Source organism: Mobula hypostoma, chromosome 2 (genome assembly GCF_963921235.1).
Source record: "Mobula hypostoma chromosome 2, sMobHyp1.1, whole genome shotgun sequence".
Classification (NCBI taxonomy): Eukaryota; Metazoa; Chordata; class Chondrichthyes; order Myliobatiformes; family Myliobatidae; genus Mobula; species Mobula hypostoma.
The window spans coordinates 127,951,419-127,972,203 of record NC_086098.1 but is presented as its reverse complement, the minus strand read 5'-3'; the positions used below and the strand labels follow the sequence as shown (position 1 = coordinate 127,972,203).

Below are 20,785 nucleotides of genomic sequence, written 5' to 3'. Positions count from 1 at the left end.
TGTAATAGCCAAAATATCAGACTCTTGGTCTGAGCTGAGGCAACACCATCTGGCCAACATATCAGAGTTCACAACAATACACAACGTATACAGTGAAGTTGTCCTGTCCAAGACCAGAAGAAGCTGCAGAAGATCGTGAACACGGCGCAGCACATCACACAAACTAATCTTCCGTCCTTGGACTCACTTTACACCGCACGCTGTCGGAGCAGTGCTGCCAGGATAATCAAGGACACGACCCACCCAGCCAACACACTTTTCATCCCTCTTCCCTCCGGGAGAAGGGTCAGGAGCTTGAAGACTCATACGGCCAGATTTGAGAACAGCTTCTTTCCAACTGTGATAAGACTGCTGAATGGATCCTGACCTGAATCTGGGCCGTACCCTCCAAATATCCAGACCTGCCTCTTGGTTTTTTTGCACTACCTTACTTTCCATTTTCTATTTATGATTTATAATTTAAATTTTTAATATTTACTATCGATTTGTACTCCAGGGAGTGGGAAGCGCAGAATCAAATATCGCTGTGATGATTGTACGTTCTAGTATCAATTGTTTGGCGACAATAAAGTATAAAGTAAAGTTAAAGTAAAGTAGCAAGGGTAAAAATAATGCTGTGGCTGATTGCCTCTCACGGCCAGCCATTGAGGACGTATACATTGGGATTGACTATGTCGTCATGGCAGCAAATTAAGTTATTGATTCTGACTTTTAGGTTTACCTAACTGCAGTCATGGGCCTGCGGTTGGCTGACATTAAATTCAGGGAAGCTGAGACTGCTCTCCTTTGCAATGTCTCAGTCGGTCACCCTCGCCTCATCATACCAGCAAACTGGAGATCGGCTGTTTTTGACTCCATACATGGCCTCTTGCGTCCTGCTGGAAGGCCTCACAGAGATGGTTACATTAAAGTGTGTTTGGTATGGCCTCAGAAAGGATGTGCACAATTGCCTGTGTGGAGTGTCAGTGGGCAAAAGTTAACTGTCATGTTGAGGTGCCATTGGCACCTTTTGAGGTCCCAGAGCGACAGTTTGACTATGTTAAATGTGGACCTTGATGGTCTTCTTCTCCCTCCCGCAGTTTCCCACACCTTCTTACAATGGTGGACCGTACCACCAGGTGGTTAGAGCGTCTTCTAGCGTCAACGACAGCCAAAGTGCATTCATTAGTGCCTGTGTTCCTTGGTTTGGCACCCAATCTAATATTTCCTCTGACCGCAGCCCCCAATTCATTTCAGACCCCTGGGCTGCAATGGCCCAGATCTTCAGCCTTGAATTTCATCACACCACGGTGTATCACTCATAGTCCAATGGCCTATGTGAGCAAAGCTGCTCTGAGGGCTTCCCTGGCTGATGAGTATTGGCATTATCGGCTCCTGTGAGTCCTGCTGGTGCTCAGAACAGCTACAAAAGAGGACCTGCAGTTATCTACAGCTGAGTTGGTATATGGGCAGCTGTTATGAGTGCCAGGAGATTTCATTCCCGATCCCACCACCACCCGGTCGGCCTCTCAGCAGTGTTTCACCCTCCTCCGTAAATTAATTTCCCTTTCACCTGTTTTTACCTCCCATCGTGGTGTACGGCACTCTTGGATTCCTGTTGACCTACATTGCGCCTCGTTTGTTTCCGCCTGCCTTGACGCACACTAGCATCCCCTCAACATCCTGATGGTCTGTTCCGAATTTTGGAATGGGGAAAAAAGACTTTCATCATAGATAAGAGGGGTGAGTTTGAACATATTTTGGTAGATTGCTTTAAACTCGCCCACCAAGATTTGGAGCATTCTGCTGCCTTGTACCTGCAGTCACAATGTGACCATGATCGTGTCAACTCACCTCTGGATGAGTCAGGGGCACTTGCTGTTCCTCCATCCATGGAACACATGACCCAAGCTGAGCAGCTCATCCAAGCTCCAAACAGGCTGGGTTTAGTGAATTCTGGGGTTGGGGTCCTGTGTTGGGTAACATAATTGGGAGAAATGTACATACAAACTTCACAACCATCAACACTGAGTTGGTGTTTCACTTTAAGACGCTGATCTGACATGATATTATAATGTAAAGATTTTTAGTGCACTTTGTGTTCAGTTTTTTGGTGTTCAATAAATGAGTTGCTATGGCTTTTCTGAAACAAAATGTCTCTGCCCTTCTATTTGTGAAAACCTACAGTTACATATTATTGCAACCAGCTAATTGTAAGAGCATAAAAAATAGTTGGCCTTGCAAGGTTCTTTGAGCTTGTCTGCCATTCAGCATCCTGGATAATCTGATCTTTCATCTTGCAATTTCATGCCTGATCCTTAGAGCTCTTGATTCCCTTGTGGTCCATAAACCTACTTGGGCCAATTAGCTCAAATATCTTGGAATGAATGTGCAGCTTTCTGGGTTTAAAATATCATTCTAAGAGCAACTGAATCCCAGAACAATCACATCAATTTTTAAACAGCAACTATTTGGGTATATTCACTTTGGAGAATGGTTCATCTAATGTTATCACAACTTTCAAACGCTTATCTTTGAAGCTGAAAGCTGAGTTGTATTAAATCCCATGGTTGGCTTCAAATAAACAATGTATAAGCTATGAAACTTTTTGACATGAATTTTGACTGAAAAACATCAAAGAATTTTTTAGAATTTAGAAAGATGATATATGTGAGAGTATGAAATAAAGGAGAAAATGTGAGATAAATAGGCCATCTCACAAGCTTTGTAAGAAGGAAGGGAAAACCAGAGAAAACATTATTTCATTCTGAAGCTAGTTTGAACATTAGAACATTATTAGAAAGTTTAGAAAGTTTTTGATCAGAACATTTTTGCCATTCAGCCTAACAAAGCTTGCCAAATTCCCATTCACATAGTGTGTTGAAATAACTATTGAGTTTAGATTTGAAAGTCTCTAAGGTACTACTATCAACTACACTACTAGGTAGTTTGTTCCTTGTGTCCACAGCTGGCCATGTAAAGATATGCTTGCTGATGTTAGTCTGAAATCATCCTTTAACCAGTCTCCACCAATGACCCCTTGTTAATGGATTAATTTTGAAGTAGCAGCTGGCATCCACCTTACTTATACCCGTAATGTTCTTGAAGACTTCTGTCTTTCAAGTAACATGTCAAAGTTGATTTCAAACGATTAGAATTGACACAAACTCATTACTGTAAGATTAAATTTCACCTTAGATGCTGTTTAGTGACACCCTCAACAAACAAATGAGTATCTACTACAGTAATAGTTGGAATCTTATTGACTGGTAGAGGTAGAGGCTATGATAGTGCTTTTCAGGATTACAGTTGTATTCATATTTGTTCTCATTAATTTGATTTGGCACTCCTCTTTTGTTATAAATCTAAACAATAAAAGTGTATATCAATGTCAATTTCTTGCATTCTTGTATTTCTAAATTTGATTGCCCATATTTTATGGAGATTTTTAACCATTACATCTGTGCTGTGAGGCTATGGTGCTGATGGAGGGGATACTGAAGGTGCAGCAATTAAACTGCTAGACTCATGATCCAGAGATCTAAGTTCTAATACCACCATGACAGCTGTGGAATTTGAATTCAGATCGATAACATTAAATTTAAAAATTGTATTGGTTAAAATAACTGTGAAATTATCATTAAAACCTATCTGGTTCACTGATGCTGACCAGAGAATTGGAAAAATGCCATCCTTCCTGATCTGGCCTAATATGAACAGACTAATGCTATTCATAGTGGCAACTAAGGATAGGCAATAAATGCTGCCCTCGATAACAGTTTTCACATCCCAAAAGAATAGCTAAACATATAAAACAGTAGCAGAATTAGCCCACTCATCCTTTTGAGTCTGCTTTGCTATTCCATCATGGCCGATTTATTACCCCCTCAACCCTATTATCCACTCTTCTCGCCATAACTTCTGACTCCCTTACTAATCAAGAACCTATCAACCTCCAATTTAAATATATCCAATATCTAGAATGAGGGGTCACAGCTTAAGGTTAAAGGGGAAGCCTTTTAGGACCGAGATGAGGAAAAAGTTCTTCACACAGAGAGTGGTGAATCTGTGGAATTCTCTGCCACAGGAAAACAGTTGAGGCCAGTTCATTGGCTATATTTAAGAGGGAGTTAGATATGGCCCTTGTGGCTAAAGGGATCAGGAGGTATGGAGAGAAAGTAGGTACAGGGTTCTGAGTTGGATGATCAGCCATGATCATACTGAATGGCGGTGCAGGCTCGAAGGGCCGAATGACCTACTCCTGCCCCTATTTTCTATGTTTCTATGGCCTCCATGGCCGTTTGTGGCAATAAATTCCAAAGATTCACCACCCGCTGGCTAAAGAAATTTCTTCTCATCTCTGTTCTAAAACACTGTCCCTCTATTTTGAAGTTCTGCCCTCTGGTCCTAGCCTCCTCCCCCTACCCTCAGCAAATGCAAAAAAAGTGAACAAATAACTTAACTCGTTAACAAGAATTGATAGAAGTGCACAGTTAACTTTAAAAGTAATTCTCAATTCATAAAGTTCAAATATAGATTACTTGCAAAAAAACAAATAACAGTGCATTATTTGTAAGGTCTCAGTTAGCAACAATAGGAAAATCATGCATAAGGGTTCATTGTGTTGGAAGTGTATTAACATGGATTGAAGATTGGTTATATCATTGAAGAGAAGTGATAGATACAAAGGATATAACTTGTACAGCGTCAATGAATCCATTTTTGATCTCCAATTATTTATAATTGTGATTGAAAAATTTTTTGAAGAGATAACCAAGAGGATCGATAAGGGCAGTGGGGTTGATGTCGTTTATATGGACTTCATTAAGGCTTTAGACAAGGCCCAGTATGGTAGACATATCTGAAAGTGAGTTCACATTGGATCCACTTAGCCAGTTGGACACAAAATTGTGGCATAAGTCAGGGGATGCTAGTGTTTTTCGGATAGGACCGGCGACATGCCACATAGACCATTGCTAGGGCCATTGTTGTTTGTCACATATAGGAACAATTTGGATAGGCATGACATAGTTTGTGGATGACACGAGAATTGGTAATGTGATGTACAGTGTCTGAGGTTACAAAAGGAGCTCGACCAACTGGGAAAGTGGATAGAGGAATGACAAGAAATTTAACATAGTTGTGAAGTGTTGCATCATGGGAAATTAAACCAGTGCGGGACCTACAGTACATGTGAATAATAGGGCCCTGGGAGGTATTGAAGAATAGAGATCAGGTGGCAAAAAGAGTTATAACTTCACCAGATGGGGCATAAAGCACAACAATGGGAATGTTGCGTTACAGTTGGTGGAGCTGCACCAGAAATATCATGTCGTTTTGATTGCCAAACTCTGGGAAAGATGTGATTGAGCTTGATAGGGTGTAGAAAAGATTCATAAGCATTGCTGGGACTGATAGCTTAAATTAAGAGGAGAGATGTATAGGCTGGAACTGTTTACCCGCAAGCAAAAGCGGCTAAGAGCAATATTATAGAGATAGATAAAATAATGAGGGGCATAGATTAGATGGATAATCATGGTCTTATTCCCAGGCTTGTGGGGGAGAGTGGAGGGGGGTCTAAAACTAGTGAGAACAGTTTTAAGAGGGGAAAGGAGGCATAATGGGCAAGTTTTTCGCACAGAGGGTGGTGAGCATATAGGATGAGGGGCTGAGAATGTGGTAGAGGCAGATACAATTACAATATTTAAAATACATTTGGGTGGGTTCATGGATAGGAAAGGATCAGAAGGGTATAGGACGAATGCAAGCAAATGGGACAAGCTCAGGAAGGCACTTGTTTGACATGGATGACTTGAGCCAAAGGGCCAATTTCCATGCTCTATGACTGTTTGATTCATCATGACTCTATAACTTAAATTATGGAAGGAAGCAGGAGTAGAAGTTCAGTTTGCCCAAGACACAAAATTAGTTTAAGAGGATATGTTGCAAAAAAGATACTTAACAGTGCACCAAGGAATAAGGTAAATCAGTGGCGAAAAACTTGGCAAATGATGCTGAATGTGGGAAAGTATGAGATCTTGCACTTCGTTAAGAGAACTCAAAGGTAGACTGTTAGCTAAATGGAGTAAGATTTTAAGTGAGCAAATTATGGAGAGTTCTGGTGTCCTTATCATGTGGTGGACACTGATGGTGTTCTATTCACTGAATGCATTCGGTTGCATTTTGTTACTAAGCAGGAATTTACTGCTAATTTTATGTTGTAAAGTTTTCTTTAAGAATAAAATGCCCAAGGATCCTTTTCGTTCAGAAGCTATTAGTTTTCTGTGGAATCAAAGTATAGTCACAGAAATAAACTATTGCTTCCATTTTGCCTATACTGTCTCCAAGTAAAAGCCATTTACTGTTATCCCATTCCCATGTACTTTCACTTCAGCCTATAGCCATACTCGTTTGAAAAAAAAGCTCTATCTCTTATCTGCGACTTCATAGTAATTCTTTGTACTTTCTTTGCATCTATTTAAATCTGGTAAAGCTTGAGAAAGTGACTGATTTCCTTTAACAGAGAGGTCAGAAGGTATAGAGTTAATTAAATAAAATACGAATGATTGAAGAAAATTTAATTTCTGAACATTGGAATGTGAAACTCACCACCTGAAGTGTTTGATGGAAGCAAAACTGTGTCCCCAATTTACTAGTCTTTGGATGAACATGAACAGACGAAGAGACATAACTAGCAGAGCTGGGAAGTGGGATTATCTAATGCTGACTGGCATGGATACACTAAAAGGATAGAATACAGTAGTGCTAGAAAGTTTGTGAACTGTGTAGAACTTTCTCTATTTCTCCATAAATATGACCTAAAATGTGATCAGATCTTCATGGAAGTCCTAAAATTAGATAAAGCCCAATTAAGTAAATCTCAAAAGATTATATTATATTATAATTATTTATTTATAATAATGAACCAATATGACATGTATTTGTTGGATAAAGTATGAGAACCTCTGGGGTAATGCCTTCTACAAAAGCTATTTGGAGTCAGGTGTTCCAATCAATGAGTTGAGATTGGAGGTGTGGGTTGTAGAGGTGCCCTGCCCTATAAAAAAGACGCACAAAGTGAGGTTATTGATAGAGCCTGCTCTTCTCAAGACAGATCTGCGTATGTGCACCATGCCTCGATCAAAACGACTTTCAGATGAGCTTAGAAGAAATGTAGAGCTGTATGAAGCTGGAAAAGACTACAAAAGCATTTCTAAAGACCTGAGCATTCATCAGTCCACAGTAAGAGAAATTTTCTGCAAATGGAGGAAACTCAGTACTGTTGTTACTCTCCCTAGAAGTGGGGATCCTGAAAAGATCACACCAAGAGCACAATGTGCAGTGCTGAAGGAGGTGAAAAAGAAACCAAAGGTAACAGTGAAAGACCTGCAGAAATCTCTAGAACTTGCTAAAGTCTCTGTTCACGTGCCCACTATTTAAAAAACACTGCACAAGAATGGTGCTCATGGAAGGACACCACGGAAGTAACCACTGATCTCCAAAAAAAAAATTGTGGCATGTCTCAAGTTTGCAAAAGAGTACCTGGATGTTCTACAACACTTCTGGAATAATGTTCTGTGGACAGATGAGACAAAAGCTCTTTTTTTTTAAAGCAGAAATGCACATTGCTATGTTTGGAAGAAAAAGGGCACTGCACACCAACACCAAAACCTCATCCCAACTGTGAAGCATGGTGGAAGGAGCATTATCCTTTGGGGCTGTCTCAGGACCTAGACAGCTTGCAATTGTTGAGGGAACAATGAATTCAAAATTACAACAAGACATTTTACAGAAGAATGTCAGGGTAGCAGTCTGTCTCTTGAAGCTTATTAGAATTTGGATAATGCAACAAGACAATGATCTGAAAGACAGGAGTAAATCAACAGTAAGAATGGTTTAAAAAGAAGAAAATTCATATTTTGGAATGGCCATGTCAAAGTACTGACCTTAAACCTATAGAAATGTTGTGGAAGGACCTGAAGCAAACTGTTCATGCAAGGAAGCCCACCAACATCCCAGAGTTGAAGCAATTTTGTCGGGAGGAATAGCATAATATTCCTCTAAGCCGATGTGCAGATCTGATCAATGGTTACCGGAAACGTTTAGTTGAAGTTATTGCTATATAAGGAAGTCATACCAGTTACGGAAAGCAAAGTTTCACATACTTTTTCCAACAATACACGTAATATTGGATCATTTTTCTCAATAAATAAATGAGCAGGTGTAATGCTTTTTGTGTTATTTATTTAACTGGGTTCTCTGTATCTAGTTTTAGGACTTGTGTGAAGATCTGATCACACTTTAGGTCATATTTATGCCAAAAATTCTACAGAGTTCACAAACTTTCTAACACCACTGTATACTGTGAATTTCTATGATTCTAAAGTCAGAAACACACCTGATAATTTTGTTTATCAGACTTTCCTCTGAAAGGTCTTCATTTCTAATTAGCTGGCAGTCTACAATATAATGGATATAAACATTCAGTGATGTTCCCAAAATGTACGACATTTGCTTCTTCCATACACTGTATTCCTCCACACCTTCTGAACTGCATATGGAGGCAGACTGTAGAGGGCTGGCCTGTAATTTTCCAGTTTCCTTCAATCATGTCTGCTGTTTCCTCAATTGCTACTTCTGAAGTCAGGCACAAGATTGAGAAGTAATCAGGTTTGGAATAATAGTTATAAACCTGAACATGCTACCCTGTGTGATCTACTTTGTTGGCTCTGCAGAGGGTCCATCAGCAGTGGACTTCTTGATGGACAGACACCAGTCAGTCCAAGTTGGCAGCAACGTCTCAAGCTCCATCTACTGAATACTAGTGTACCCCAGGGCTGTGCGTTCATCCCACTGCTGACTCATGACTACACTGCTAGATCGAGCTCAAACCTCATCATCAAGTTCACTCTTCAGCAACAATGACGAGTCGGCATGCAAAGAGGAGGTAGGGAGGATTGTCAAATGGTATGAGATTAACAACCTTAGTCTCAAAATGGACAAGACAAGAGAGATGACTGTTTACTTCAGGAAGGCACAGATTGACCACACTCCACTGCAAATCAGTGGTTCTGCTGAGGAGAGAGTGAGGAGTACAAATGTCCTTGGTGTCCACATAATGGACAATCTAATCTGGACCCACAGCAGCTCCTCATTAGTCAAGAAGGCATAGTAGTGTCTGAGGAGAATGAGGTCTGTGAGGCTCTTCACCCCCATTCTAGCAACTTTCTTCAGGAGTACCATCGAGGAAGTCCTGTCTGGCTGCATTATTGTGCGGTACGGAACTTGCAAGGCATTGGACTACAGGACATTACAGAGGATAGTAAAAGTCATCGAGAGGATCACCTGTGTCTCCCTCCCCCACCCCAATTTGTGATATCTACATGGAGTGTTGTACACAAAGGGTTTGAAGCATTGCTGAGGATCCCTATCATCCATCACATGATCCCTTTGACCCAAATTTAAGAATATTTAACTTTAATAGATCAGTACTTGGAGCTATGATGTGGTGGCCATTACAGACACTTGGATGGCTCAGGGACAGGAATGTTTACTTCAAGTGTCGGGTTTTAGATGTCTCAGAAAGGACAGGGAGGGAGGCAAAAGAGGTGGGGGTGTGGCACTGTTGATCAGAGGTAGTGTCACGGCTGCAGAAAAGGGGGACGTCATGGTGGGATTGTCTACGGAGTCTCTGTGGATGGAGGTTAGGAACAGGAAGGGGTCAATAACTTTACTGAGTGTTTTTAATAGGCCACCCAATAGTAACAGGGATATCGAGGAACAGATAGGGAAACAGATCCTGGAAAGGTGTAATAATAACGGAGTTGTCTTGATGGGAGATTTTAATTTCCCAGCTATTGATTGGCATCTCCCTAGAGACCGGGGTTCAGATGGTGTGGAGTTTGTTAAGTGTGTTCAGGAAGGTTTCTTGACACAATATGTCGATAAGCCTACAAGAGGAGAGACTGTACTTGATTTGGTATGGGAAATGAACCTGGTCAGGTGTCAGATCTCAGCGGGAGAGCATTTTGGAGATAGTGATCATAATTTTATCTCCTTTACAATAACATTGGAGAGAGAGGAACAGACAAGTTAGAAAAGCATTTAATTGGAGTAAGGGGAATTATGAGGCTATCTGGTGTAATTTAGAAGCATAATTGTTGCTGAAAGATGTGAACTGTTAGGTGTTGTTTGTCATATGTTGTGTCGTGGCATTTTACCTCTGCAGCATTTTATCGGAAAACTGATGTAGTCTTGATTTCATATTTGGTCCTGTTAGATACAGATTGAAATTAGTTCGTCATACTCACCAAAGTGTAATCAAATTCAATGCTTGCTGAAGCTTACAGAGTAGGCAGTACATGCAATATTAATAAGTACAACAAATGAAATAAGCAACAAGCACAAAATAGTGGTGCATAGTAGTGTAAATTGAAGTACTGTAAAAAGAAAAAGTGACAACAATAGTAGTGGTAGAGTTAAGAGTTCAAGAGCATGGCAGCAGCACCAGGAAGGGGATATGAAAGAGATGATAATTCCAGAAGTATTTTATATATAATTATTTGCTCTACATTATCAAGTCCAGGAAAACTGGTCAGCATTTAACTCTAAATTCATCATTGCTTTAGAAAAGGCCATTAATCACAGGTTATTTTGTCAGATAAAATATCTTTATTTTACCTACTTAACCTCTAAACATTTTAACATTTTAATGGTGCTACAGTGCAAAATTAATATAAATATAACTAGTCTATAGACTTAGGGGTCTGAATAAATTCAAACTGAAATCTTGAGTATGCAATATGCAACCAGTACTGGAAAGCATTAGTTGGCCTAAGACACTTCACTAAAAAGATGTTGAAGAATTACAGAATTTAAGAAATGTCAAATAAAAATAAAAACAAAAAATGCTACAAGTGCATCAGTAGAAAGAGAAACAGAGCTGATGGGTCAGGGTGGTTAAGCTTCATTTATTCTGTAAACTGAATCGTCAACTTTGGTCTCTTTTAGACGTACTCTTTAACTTGCTTTATATTTGCAGGAGTTTTATGTTTTTATGCCAGATTTCCAGTATTCTCTGGTCTTATGTAACATATTCTGCTTTCAAATATTGATCACCTGGTTCATAATTCAAAATGTTTGATTTTTAACTCGTTTATATATTTCATTGTTTAAGTTCTCTTAAAATTAGGGAAGATTAGATGCTAAGAGTTCATTCTTTTATGAGACTCTCTGGTCAAAATTTAATTTTGTTTTCTTGCGCTAGTTGTGGCACAACTTTATTATTCTTTATTATTGTACCTTCTTTATGAAATGTGCTCACTTTGACATGGTTGAAACAGGAGCAAAGGAGAAAGCTCAACCATTTGAGTTCATTGTTTAGACTTTAGCATAGGTCACCAAGGACACAGTGTTGTTCCTCCCTCTTAGAGTGGTGTTTCTTGACCATTCATTTTTTGGTATGTTTATGTCCATGATAAAGTTATTTCAGACCAATAGATCCAGTATCAAGATGGTTGGATTTTAAGATACACGTGGTACTTGATTTTAATCATATTTATTTCCATCCATCAGCAAGGTGACTATTATGGAAGATTCTGACCAGCATATTCATCTTAGGAATCTCTCCCTTCACCAGGCAAACAATGAGGAAGAATCCCTTAATCTGCTCTTCCTGGGAGATACTAACCGAATGATAGCAGAGGTGAGTAATTTCAAAGCCTGACCATGGTGCCATTTCAGAGTTGTGCACAGGTAGTGATCAACGCATAGAAAATCTGCTAAGTCTTTAAGCCAGTATTAGAATGGCCAGGCTTTGGCTCGACATGCTTCGGCGAGAACGGGTGCAGACTAGAGCTTAAGCTTGAGAAGTTAGAGGTATAATGTGCAGGCAGGATGGTAGTTCAGGCAGTGGAATGCTCCTACTGTGAGATGTGGGATTTTAGGGTAGTGAAAGCAGGAAGTGCACCCAACCTCAGTTCCTGACTGACAAGGTCAAGGAACTGGAGCTGGAGCTGGAGCTGGATGTACTTTGAAACACCTGGGAGGCTGGAAACCTCATAGGTGAACTTTTTACTGATGTGGTCACATCCAGGGCGCAGTATTCAGATAGTAGATGGATGACCGTCAGAAGGAGTAAGGAGAGTAAGCAGTTGGTTCAGGATTCCCCTATGGCCATTCCCCTCAGCAACGTGTATACCCCTTTGGATACTGCTTGGGGGGGATGACCTATTAGGGCAAAGCATCAGCAACCAGACACTATGGCCGGTGCTGAGTCTGAGCAGGGAAGGGTAAAGTCAGGCAGAGCGATAGTGACAGGAGACTCGATAGTTGTGAGGGACAAGCGATTCTGTGGCCACAAAAGAGATGCCAGGGTGGTATATTGCCTTCCAGGCGCTAGGGTCCCAGATGTCTCAGAACAGCTGCCGAAGATCCTTGAGGGAGGATGAGCAGCTAGAGGTTGTGGTGCAGATTGGCACCAATGACATAAGTAGAAGTGTTGGCGCGTGGCCAAGTGGTTAAGGCGTTGGACAAGTGATCTGAAGGTCGCAAGTTCGAGCCTCAGCTGAGGCAGCGTGTTGTGTCCTTGAGCAAGGCACTTAACCACACATTGCTCCTGCACGTTTATAGCCCAGTGGCGGCGGTTGGTACAGTATGGACAAGAGAAAGGGGGAAGAGGTCCTGTGCAGTTTGTATAGTGAGTTGGGGAAGAGGCTGAAGGTCAGGAAGAATATTGTAATCTCTGGATTCTTCACAGTACTATGTGCTAATCCAGGTAGGAATAGGATAAGGGTAGAGATGACTGAGTGGCTGAGGGTGTGGTGCAGGCGGCGGGGTTTCAGACTTCTGGATTATTGGGATTTCTTCTAGCGAAGGTATGACTGTACAAAAGGGGCAGGTTACACCTGAACCTGAGGGAAACCGATATCCTTGATGGGTGAGCTTTTGGGAAGGGAATAAACAAATTTGATACAGGGCGATAGGAATCAGAGTGAAAGGGCTAAGTATGGAACAATGATATACAAGTCAATGCAGTGTGCAGTGAGACTTTGAGGAAGGACAGGTAGATGATAGGGCAAAATTGCAGTTAGTGGGATGAGTTGAAGTGTAACATGGGGGCAAAATCGAAAAGGGTGATGAATTGCAGGACTGAAGGTGTTGTATTTGAATGCAAGCAGTGTAGGGAATAAGATAGATATTCTTGTCACGCAGTTAGAGATTGGCAGGTACGATGTTTTGGGCACCAACAAGTACTGGATGTTGAGTACTTAACATCCAGGGATACGCACTGTATCAAACGGACAAGTATATAAGCAGAGGGGGTTAGGTGGCTCTGTTGGTAAAACTAAAATTAAATCCTTAGAATGAGGTGACATAAGATCAGAAGATGTAGAATCCCTGTGGGTAGAGTTAGGAGACAGCAAAGCTAAAAAGACTGATGGAAGTTATATACAGGCCCCTAAACAGTAGCCAGCATGCAGGATATAAATTACAATGGGAGATGGAAAAGCCATTCAATAAAAGCAGTGTTACTATAGTGATAGGAGATTTCAATATGCAGGTAGAGTGGGAAAATTATGTTGGTGCTGGATCCCAAGTGAGGGAATTTGTAGAATGCCTATGAGATGGCTTTTTGGAGCAGCTTGTGGTTGATCCCACTCAGGGAAAGGCAATTCTGGATCTTGTGTTGTGCAATGAATCAGATTGATTAGCGAGCTTAACGTAAAGGAACCCTTTGGGAACAGTGATCCTGGTGTGATAGAATTTACCCTGCAGTTTGAGAGGGAGAAGATAAAGTCAGATATATCAGTATTACAGTGGAGTAAAGGGAATTACAGAGATATGAGAGAGGAGCTGGCCAAAGTTTATCGGAAGGCAACACTGTCAAGGATGATGGCTGGAGTTTCCATGTATAATTTGGAAGGCACAGGATGGCTACATCCCAAAGATGGACGTGTTTTAAAGGAAGAATGAGGCAAGGGAGGTTAAAAACTGCTTAAAAGCAATAGAGAGGGCAGGTAATACAGGTTTCCCCTGCCATCCGAAGGTAGAGCGTTTCTGTGAAACGGTTCGTAAGCCGAAATGTCGTAAAGCGAAGAAGCAGTTACCATTTATTTATATGGGAAAAATTTGTGAGCGTTCGCAGATCCAAAAATAACCTACAAATTATGCCAAATAACACATAAAACCTAAAATAACAGTAACATATAGTAAAAGCAGGAATGATATGATAAATACACAGCCTATATAAAGTAGAAATACTTTTCCACAATCATTACTGCACAGATCTCCGTAGCGAAAATCTCGCGCAAGCGCTGTCGGCAGAAAATCTCACGCAAGCGCTGTTGGCAAAAACATGGAGCAAGCGCTCTCCAGTAACCTTTAAACTATGAAGCTGCCAAATCATACCAAATAACACGTAAAAATACACAGCCGATATAAAGTCGAAATAATGTATGTACAGTGTAGTATCACTTACCGGAATTGGTTCAGCACCAAGCACACTGATGATGGTGTGTTAGACTGAGTCGTCGCAAGTGCAGTGGCCCCACCCTCCAGGCTGTCGACCGATACTGAACCGCGAAGCACGCAGGGGTGCAGCGGTAGCCGGCAGGCACCCAGCACATCTTTAAGAAAAAAGCCAAAATAATTAATGCTAATTAATTAGGTGCCGCCCGGCACGTAATTGTCGGCCCAGATCAGTGCCGATTTCCGACTGCATCGTCTCTGATCTGGGCCGACAATTATGTGTCGGGCGGCACCTAATTAATTAGCATGTTTATTTCGGCTTTTTTCTTAAAGATGTGCTGTGTGCCTCCCGGCTACCGCTGCATTCTCCGCAAATTGCGGGGTGGTGGGACACTGGGGTGTCATCTCGTCGTCTGTTTCCATTAGGGCAGGCAGCTCATCTTCTCCTATGACTGCCTACCTCGATGTCGAAGGTCGAGGTTCGTCATCTGCTGTGGCTGATGCGGAAGGCTTGCTTGACTACTGAGCCTCGTGCATTTTTCTATCATAAACAGTTCTTTGTAAGGATTTAAACCATCCTGCAAATATCCCCTAAACCTATGTACCCTTTCAAAATTAAAGTCGTACATTATCATTGCAGTGAAAATCTCACGCAGTTGCTTCACGTTCAGTTCCTGGACGACTTCACTTTCAGTCCGTTCGCTACTGCATTCAGTTTCAATTGTTATCCTTTCCTCTTCCAATTGCATCAGCTTTTCATCTATCAGTTCTTGGTCATGGGATGCCAAAACCTCTTCAACGTCATGTTCGTCAGCTTCCACAAGCCAAACTCACTTAGTCCTTACTTTGTTCACCACGATCGAAACGCTTAATTATGTCTGGTTTTACGCTAAGTGTAACACCCTTATGAGCTCTATTAGGCTTTTCCAATACCTTAGAACTCATCTTGCAAACGGCTACTCACAGGCACGTGGTTAAGCAATGCCGGCTGGAACGCCGTTCCAAATTCGGGGGAGAGCGGCTGCTCGGGGCGCGCGCGCTGCCTTTTATTGCGCGTTGATTTTCCCCACGCGCTGCTTTTTTTTGTAACAGTGAAAACACCTTCTGAAAGTGAAAACAGCGTACTAATGTAGGTCTTTCATAACAGTGAGGTTTCGTAAAGCGAACGTTCAAATAGCGGGGGACACCTGTATAGCAAAGATTAGTGGGAAATTAGAGGATTGGGAGGCTTTTAAAATGCAACGGAAGGCAACTAGAAAATTCTGTCAGGTGGCAGAATTGAGTGTAATTGCTATTACCAAGAAGAAGGTGCTTGGGAAGCTGAAAGCTCTGAACGTAAATAAGTAACATGAACCAGATGGACTACACCTGAGGGTTCTGAAAGAGGTAACTGAAGAAATTGTGGAAGCATCATCAATGATTGTACAGGAATCACTGGATTCTGGAATGGTTCTGAAGGACTAGAAAATTGCACATCTCTCCAGTTTTTAAGATAGTAAGGAGGCATAAGAAAGGAAATTAAGGGCCAATTTGCCTGACTTTAGTGGTTGGGAACATATTGATGTCCATTATTAAGGATGAGGTTTCGTGGTACCTGAAGGTGCATGATTAGTTAGCCCAAAGTCACATGGCTTCCTTAAGGGGAAATCTTGCCTGACAAACCTGTTGGAATTCTCAGGATAGTCAAAGGAGAGTCACTGGGTGTTGTTTACTTGGATTTTGAGGTTCACACATGAGGCTGCTTAACAAGATAAGACCCCAAGATATTACAAGAAAGATACAAGCATGAATAGAGAATTGGCCGACTGGCAGGAGGCAAAGAGTGGGAATAAAGGGGGCCTAATCTGGTTGGCTAATGGTGACATGGTGTTCCGCAGGGGTCAGTATTGGGACCGCTTCTTGTCATGTTATACGAGGGGTGATTGATAAGTTTGTAGCCTAAGGTAGAAGGAGTCAATTTTAGAATACTTGGCACATTTATTTTTCAACATAGTCCTTTCCTACATTTACACACTTAGTCCAGCGGTCGTAGAGCATATGTATCTTGGACCTCCAGAAAGTATCCACAGCAGGGGTGATTGATAAGTTAGAAGGAGATGAGTTATACAGTTCTTGTTACATGCACATGCAGATCAACTCTGAGTGATTATGCAGAAAGTTTGAAGTCAATAACTCATCGGGGTGATTGATAAGTTTGTGGCCTAAGGTAGAAGGAGGTGAGTTATCAACTTCAAACTTTCTGCATAATCACTCAGAATTGACCTGCATGTGCATGTAACGGGAGCTGTATAACTCATCTCCTCCTACCTTAGGCCACAAACTTATAAATCACCCCTGCTGTGGACACTTTCTGGAGGTCCAAGATACGTATGCTCCTCGACCGCTGGACTAAGTGTGTAAATGTAGGAAGGAACTGTGCTGAAAAATGAATGTGCCAGGTTTTTGAAAATTGTCTTCTTCTACCTTAGGCCACAAACTTATCAATCACGCCTTGTATATCAATGATTTGGATGATTAAAGTGATGGCTTTGTGGCCAGGTTTGCAGATGATACAATGATAGTTGGAGGGTAGGTAATGCTGAGGAAGCAGGAAGTTTGCAGAAGGACTTAGACAGATTGGAAGAATGAGCAAAGAAGTGGCAGATGGAATATAGTGTAAGAAAGTGTGTGGCCATGCACTTTGATAGAAGGAATAAAGGTGTAGACTATTTTCTAAATGGGGAGAAAATTCAAAATTCAGAGGTGCAAAGGAACTTGAGTCCTTGTGCAGAATTTCCTTATAGGTTAACTTGTTGGTTGAGTTGGTGATAAGCAAGGCAAGTGCAATGTTAGCATTCATTTCAAGAGGACTAGAATATAAGAGCAAGAATGTGATGCTGAGGTTAGACTGCACTTGGATTAATGTGAGTAGTTTTGAGCCCCTTATCTAAGAAGAGATGTGCTGACATTGGAGAAGGTTCATAGAAGGCTCATGAGGAAGATTCCAGGAATAAAAACATTTAGGCATGAGGAGTGTTTGATGGCTCTGATCCTGTTCTTGCTGGTGCTTAGAAGTATGAGGGGGGATTTTCTTGAAACTTATCAAATTTTGAAAGGCTTAGATAGATTGGATGTGGGGAGGATGGTTCTTATAGTGTGAGTTTCTAGGATTAGAGAGCACAGCTTCAGAATAGAGGAATGTTCATTAACAGAGATGAGGAGGAATTTCTTTAGCCTGAGTGTCATGAATGTGTGAAATTAATTACCACAGGCAGCTGTGGAGGCCAAGTCATTGAGCATATTTAAAACAGGGATTGATAGATTCTTGATTAGTCGGGGCATCATAGGTTATGGGGAGAGTGGTGTTGAGAATAGATAATAGATGAGCTACGATAGAATGGTGGACAAGACTCGATAGGCCAAGTGGTCTAGTTCTGCTCCTATGTCTTATGATCTTATGGAAATTGTATGGTAAAAGTGATAATCTGGAATCCATCAGTAGCGTTGGACTGGCACACCTTCCTGACTATTAAATGCTACTACTATTAGTATTCCGACACATGAAAAATGCCAGAGGAACTCAGGAGTTCAGGCAGCATCCATGGAGGAAAATGAAGAGTTGACATTTCATCATGACTGGAAAGAAAGAGGGCAGAAGTCAGAATAATTCCATATGAGAGGAAGAAACTAGGAATGTAAACAGGAGAAGGGAAGGAAATGGAAATGATGTGAGAAACTGAAGTGTTAGTGGAAGAGGTAAAGGGCTGAAAAGATGGAAGATGATAGTAGAGGATAGTGGATGACAGAATGAAGGGAAGGAAAGGGAGGAGGTGTAGGCAATGGGCATGTCATGAGGATGGGAGAAGGGAAAAAGAAGGAGTAATTTGATTAATTGAATTCTAAAATATACCTAGTGTAATCTCAAACATTGCACCTGAGGGGCAGGCATGGTAACCTGGAAGAGGGAGAATATTCAAACTTCCTAACTATTTTATTCATCAGGTTCCAGAAATTGTGGAACAAAGTTAAAGGAGGAAAAGGTGCTAGATTGTGTTGAAAACCAGACAGATTCTGATCAAGATTGTGCCGAGCTGTGGTCTCTGTTGAGGTTGTGGCTCAGATATTTGTTTTTCTAGGGTCAGGGTAGGTTTTAGTGACAGGGATATGGGGGTGGGGGAGGGAGTTAGAGGGCTGGGCAGAGTCTAGGCTCCATCCTGCGTTCAAAAGCCAACGCTGTGGACGTGAGATGAAGGACATTTGTAGTCAGATGTTGGGCTAGCAGACCAGCGAGAATGAAGGTTGGTGGCCAAATCCTCCCCCAGGTCAGTGTGTCATCACCAGGTTCCAGCGTCAGTGTCCCATGGGGGCAGGAGGCATGAGGGCTAGTGACCCCCCCACCCAGGTGTGCAAATCAGTGAGAGTAGTCATCATCTTCCCAGAGTCCAGAATTCAAGACCTGAACCTCAGGGTCTCATCAAGAAACCTCAGTAGTCATCACTGGCGGGTTCTGGGGTTGATACCAAAGATTGAAGCCAATCAGAAGTCCAGAGGTTGAGGCCCAATAGCTGAAGCCTGGGTCTGCGAGCCTGCAAATTCGCTATCGAAGGCGAGGTCTGAGTCTGTTGGAGGCTGGGGTTAGAGCATTGTGTGTGTGTGTGTGTATGGATTGGTGGGTGAATGCAAGGGAAGGAACTTGTTTTGCTGTTGTTCTTTTGTTGCTGTTGTTCTTTTGTTGCTTGTGTTGTTCTGCTGAACATTGTGGGCATATTATGTGGGCATATTATGTTGGCAGCTGAAAGTGTGGCAAGACTTGCAAACTGCCCAGCACATCATTCACTTGTGTTGGTTGTCAATGCAAGTGATGTATTTCACTGTATGTTTTGATGATCATGTGATAAATAAATGAATCTGAATCTTATTGACAGAGAACTTAGGTTTGGAAATTTATCTTTACTTTTTCATTCCCTTGTTAAATGGCTCTCTCATAGTTATCAGAATGTCCTCACTAAATGACAGAACTCTTTAGTATTGAGACCAAAGCAGTGCTTTTTTTGGACTCCTTATGATATGATGATATGTAACTGTGTTGTTTTTGGAATATTGGCATTCAACAGTCCCATGCTCCATCCTACCCTCCAAATTCTGACATTTAAAAAAAGTTGCCTCTGTAAATTTTGTCATGAACTGATTATTCTATTTAACATTTCGTTTTTCTATTATATTACCGAGGTATTGTTCTGACTTAATCTGTACTCCAGAACAAGCTGTGGAGCACAGTTATTATGCTTTACTCATTTATAGAGTCAGAGACTACTACAGCACAGAAACAGGTCCTTTGGCTCATCTAGTCCATGCCAACCTGATATTCTGCGTAGTCTCATCTATCTGCACCAGGGCACTTAAACACCTCTCATCCATGCACTATCTAAACTTCTCATAAATTCAGGGTAGAAATAGGAGGATATTTCAGATGAATACGTGGCTTGAAAAATGGTGCAAGGGGAAGGGATTCAAATTTCTGGGGCATTGGAACCAGTTCTGGGGGAGGTGGGACCGGTACAAACAGGATGGTCTGCACCTGGGCTGGACTGGAACCAATGTCCTAGGGGGGAGCGTTTGCTACTGTTGTTCGGGAGGATTTAAACTAATGTGGCAGGGGGATGGGAAAAAGTGCAGAGAGACAGAGGGGTGTAAAATGAGAGTAGAAGCAAAAAGTAGTAAGGTGAAAAATAAAAGTGGCAGGCAGGCAAATGCAGGGCAAAAATCAAAAAGGGCCACTTTTCAACATAATTGTATAAGGGCCAAGAGTGTTATAAAAACAAGCCTGAAGGCTTTGTGTGTCAATGCAGGGAGCATTCATAACAAGGTGGATGAATTGAATGTGCAGATAGTTATTAATGATCATAGAGACATGTCTCCAGGGTGGCCAAGGATGGGAGCTCAACATCCAGGGATATTCAATATTCAGGAGGGATAGACAGGAAAGAAAAGGAGGTGGGGTAGCGTTGCCAGCTAGAGAGGAGATTAATGCAATAGAAAGGAAAGACATTAGCCAGGAGGATGTGGAATTGATATGGGTAGAGCTGCATAACACTAAGGGGCAGAAAACGCTGGTGGGAGTTGTGTACAGGCCACCTAACAGTAGTAGTGAGGTTGGGGATGGCATTAAACAGGAAACTAGAAATGCATGCAATAAAGGATCAGCAGTTATAATGGGTGACTTCAATCTACATATAGATTGGGTGAACCAAATTGGTAAGGGTGCTGAGGAAGAGGATTTCTTGGAATGTATGTGGGATGGTTTTCTGAACCAACATGTCAAGGAACCAACTAGAAAGCAGGCCATTCTAGACTGGGT

The 20,785-nt window shown here is 41.6% G+C and overlaps 1 protein-coding gene across 5 annotated transcripts in view; it reads left to right on the top strand.

The window, feature by feature from the left end:
* The window catches only part of kif6 (kinesin family member 6), a 611,249-nt gene that overhangs the window by 96,650 nt on the left and 493,814 nt on the right, over positions 1 to 20,785 (top strand). For all 5 annotated transcript variants that reach the window (XM_063040644.1, XM_063040642.1, XM_063040641.1 and 2 more), the window contains one exon: positions 11,554 to 11,683. In XM_063040644.1, coding sequence (XP_062896714.1) covers positions 11,554 to 11,683 — 130 coding nt within the window. The remainder of the gene's footprint in view (positions 1 to 11,553; positions 11,684 to 20,785) is intronic.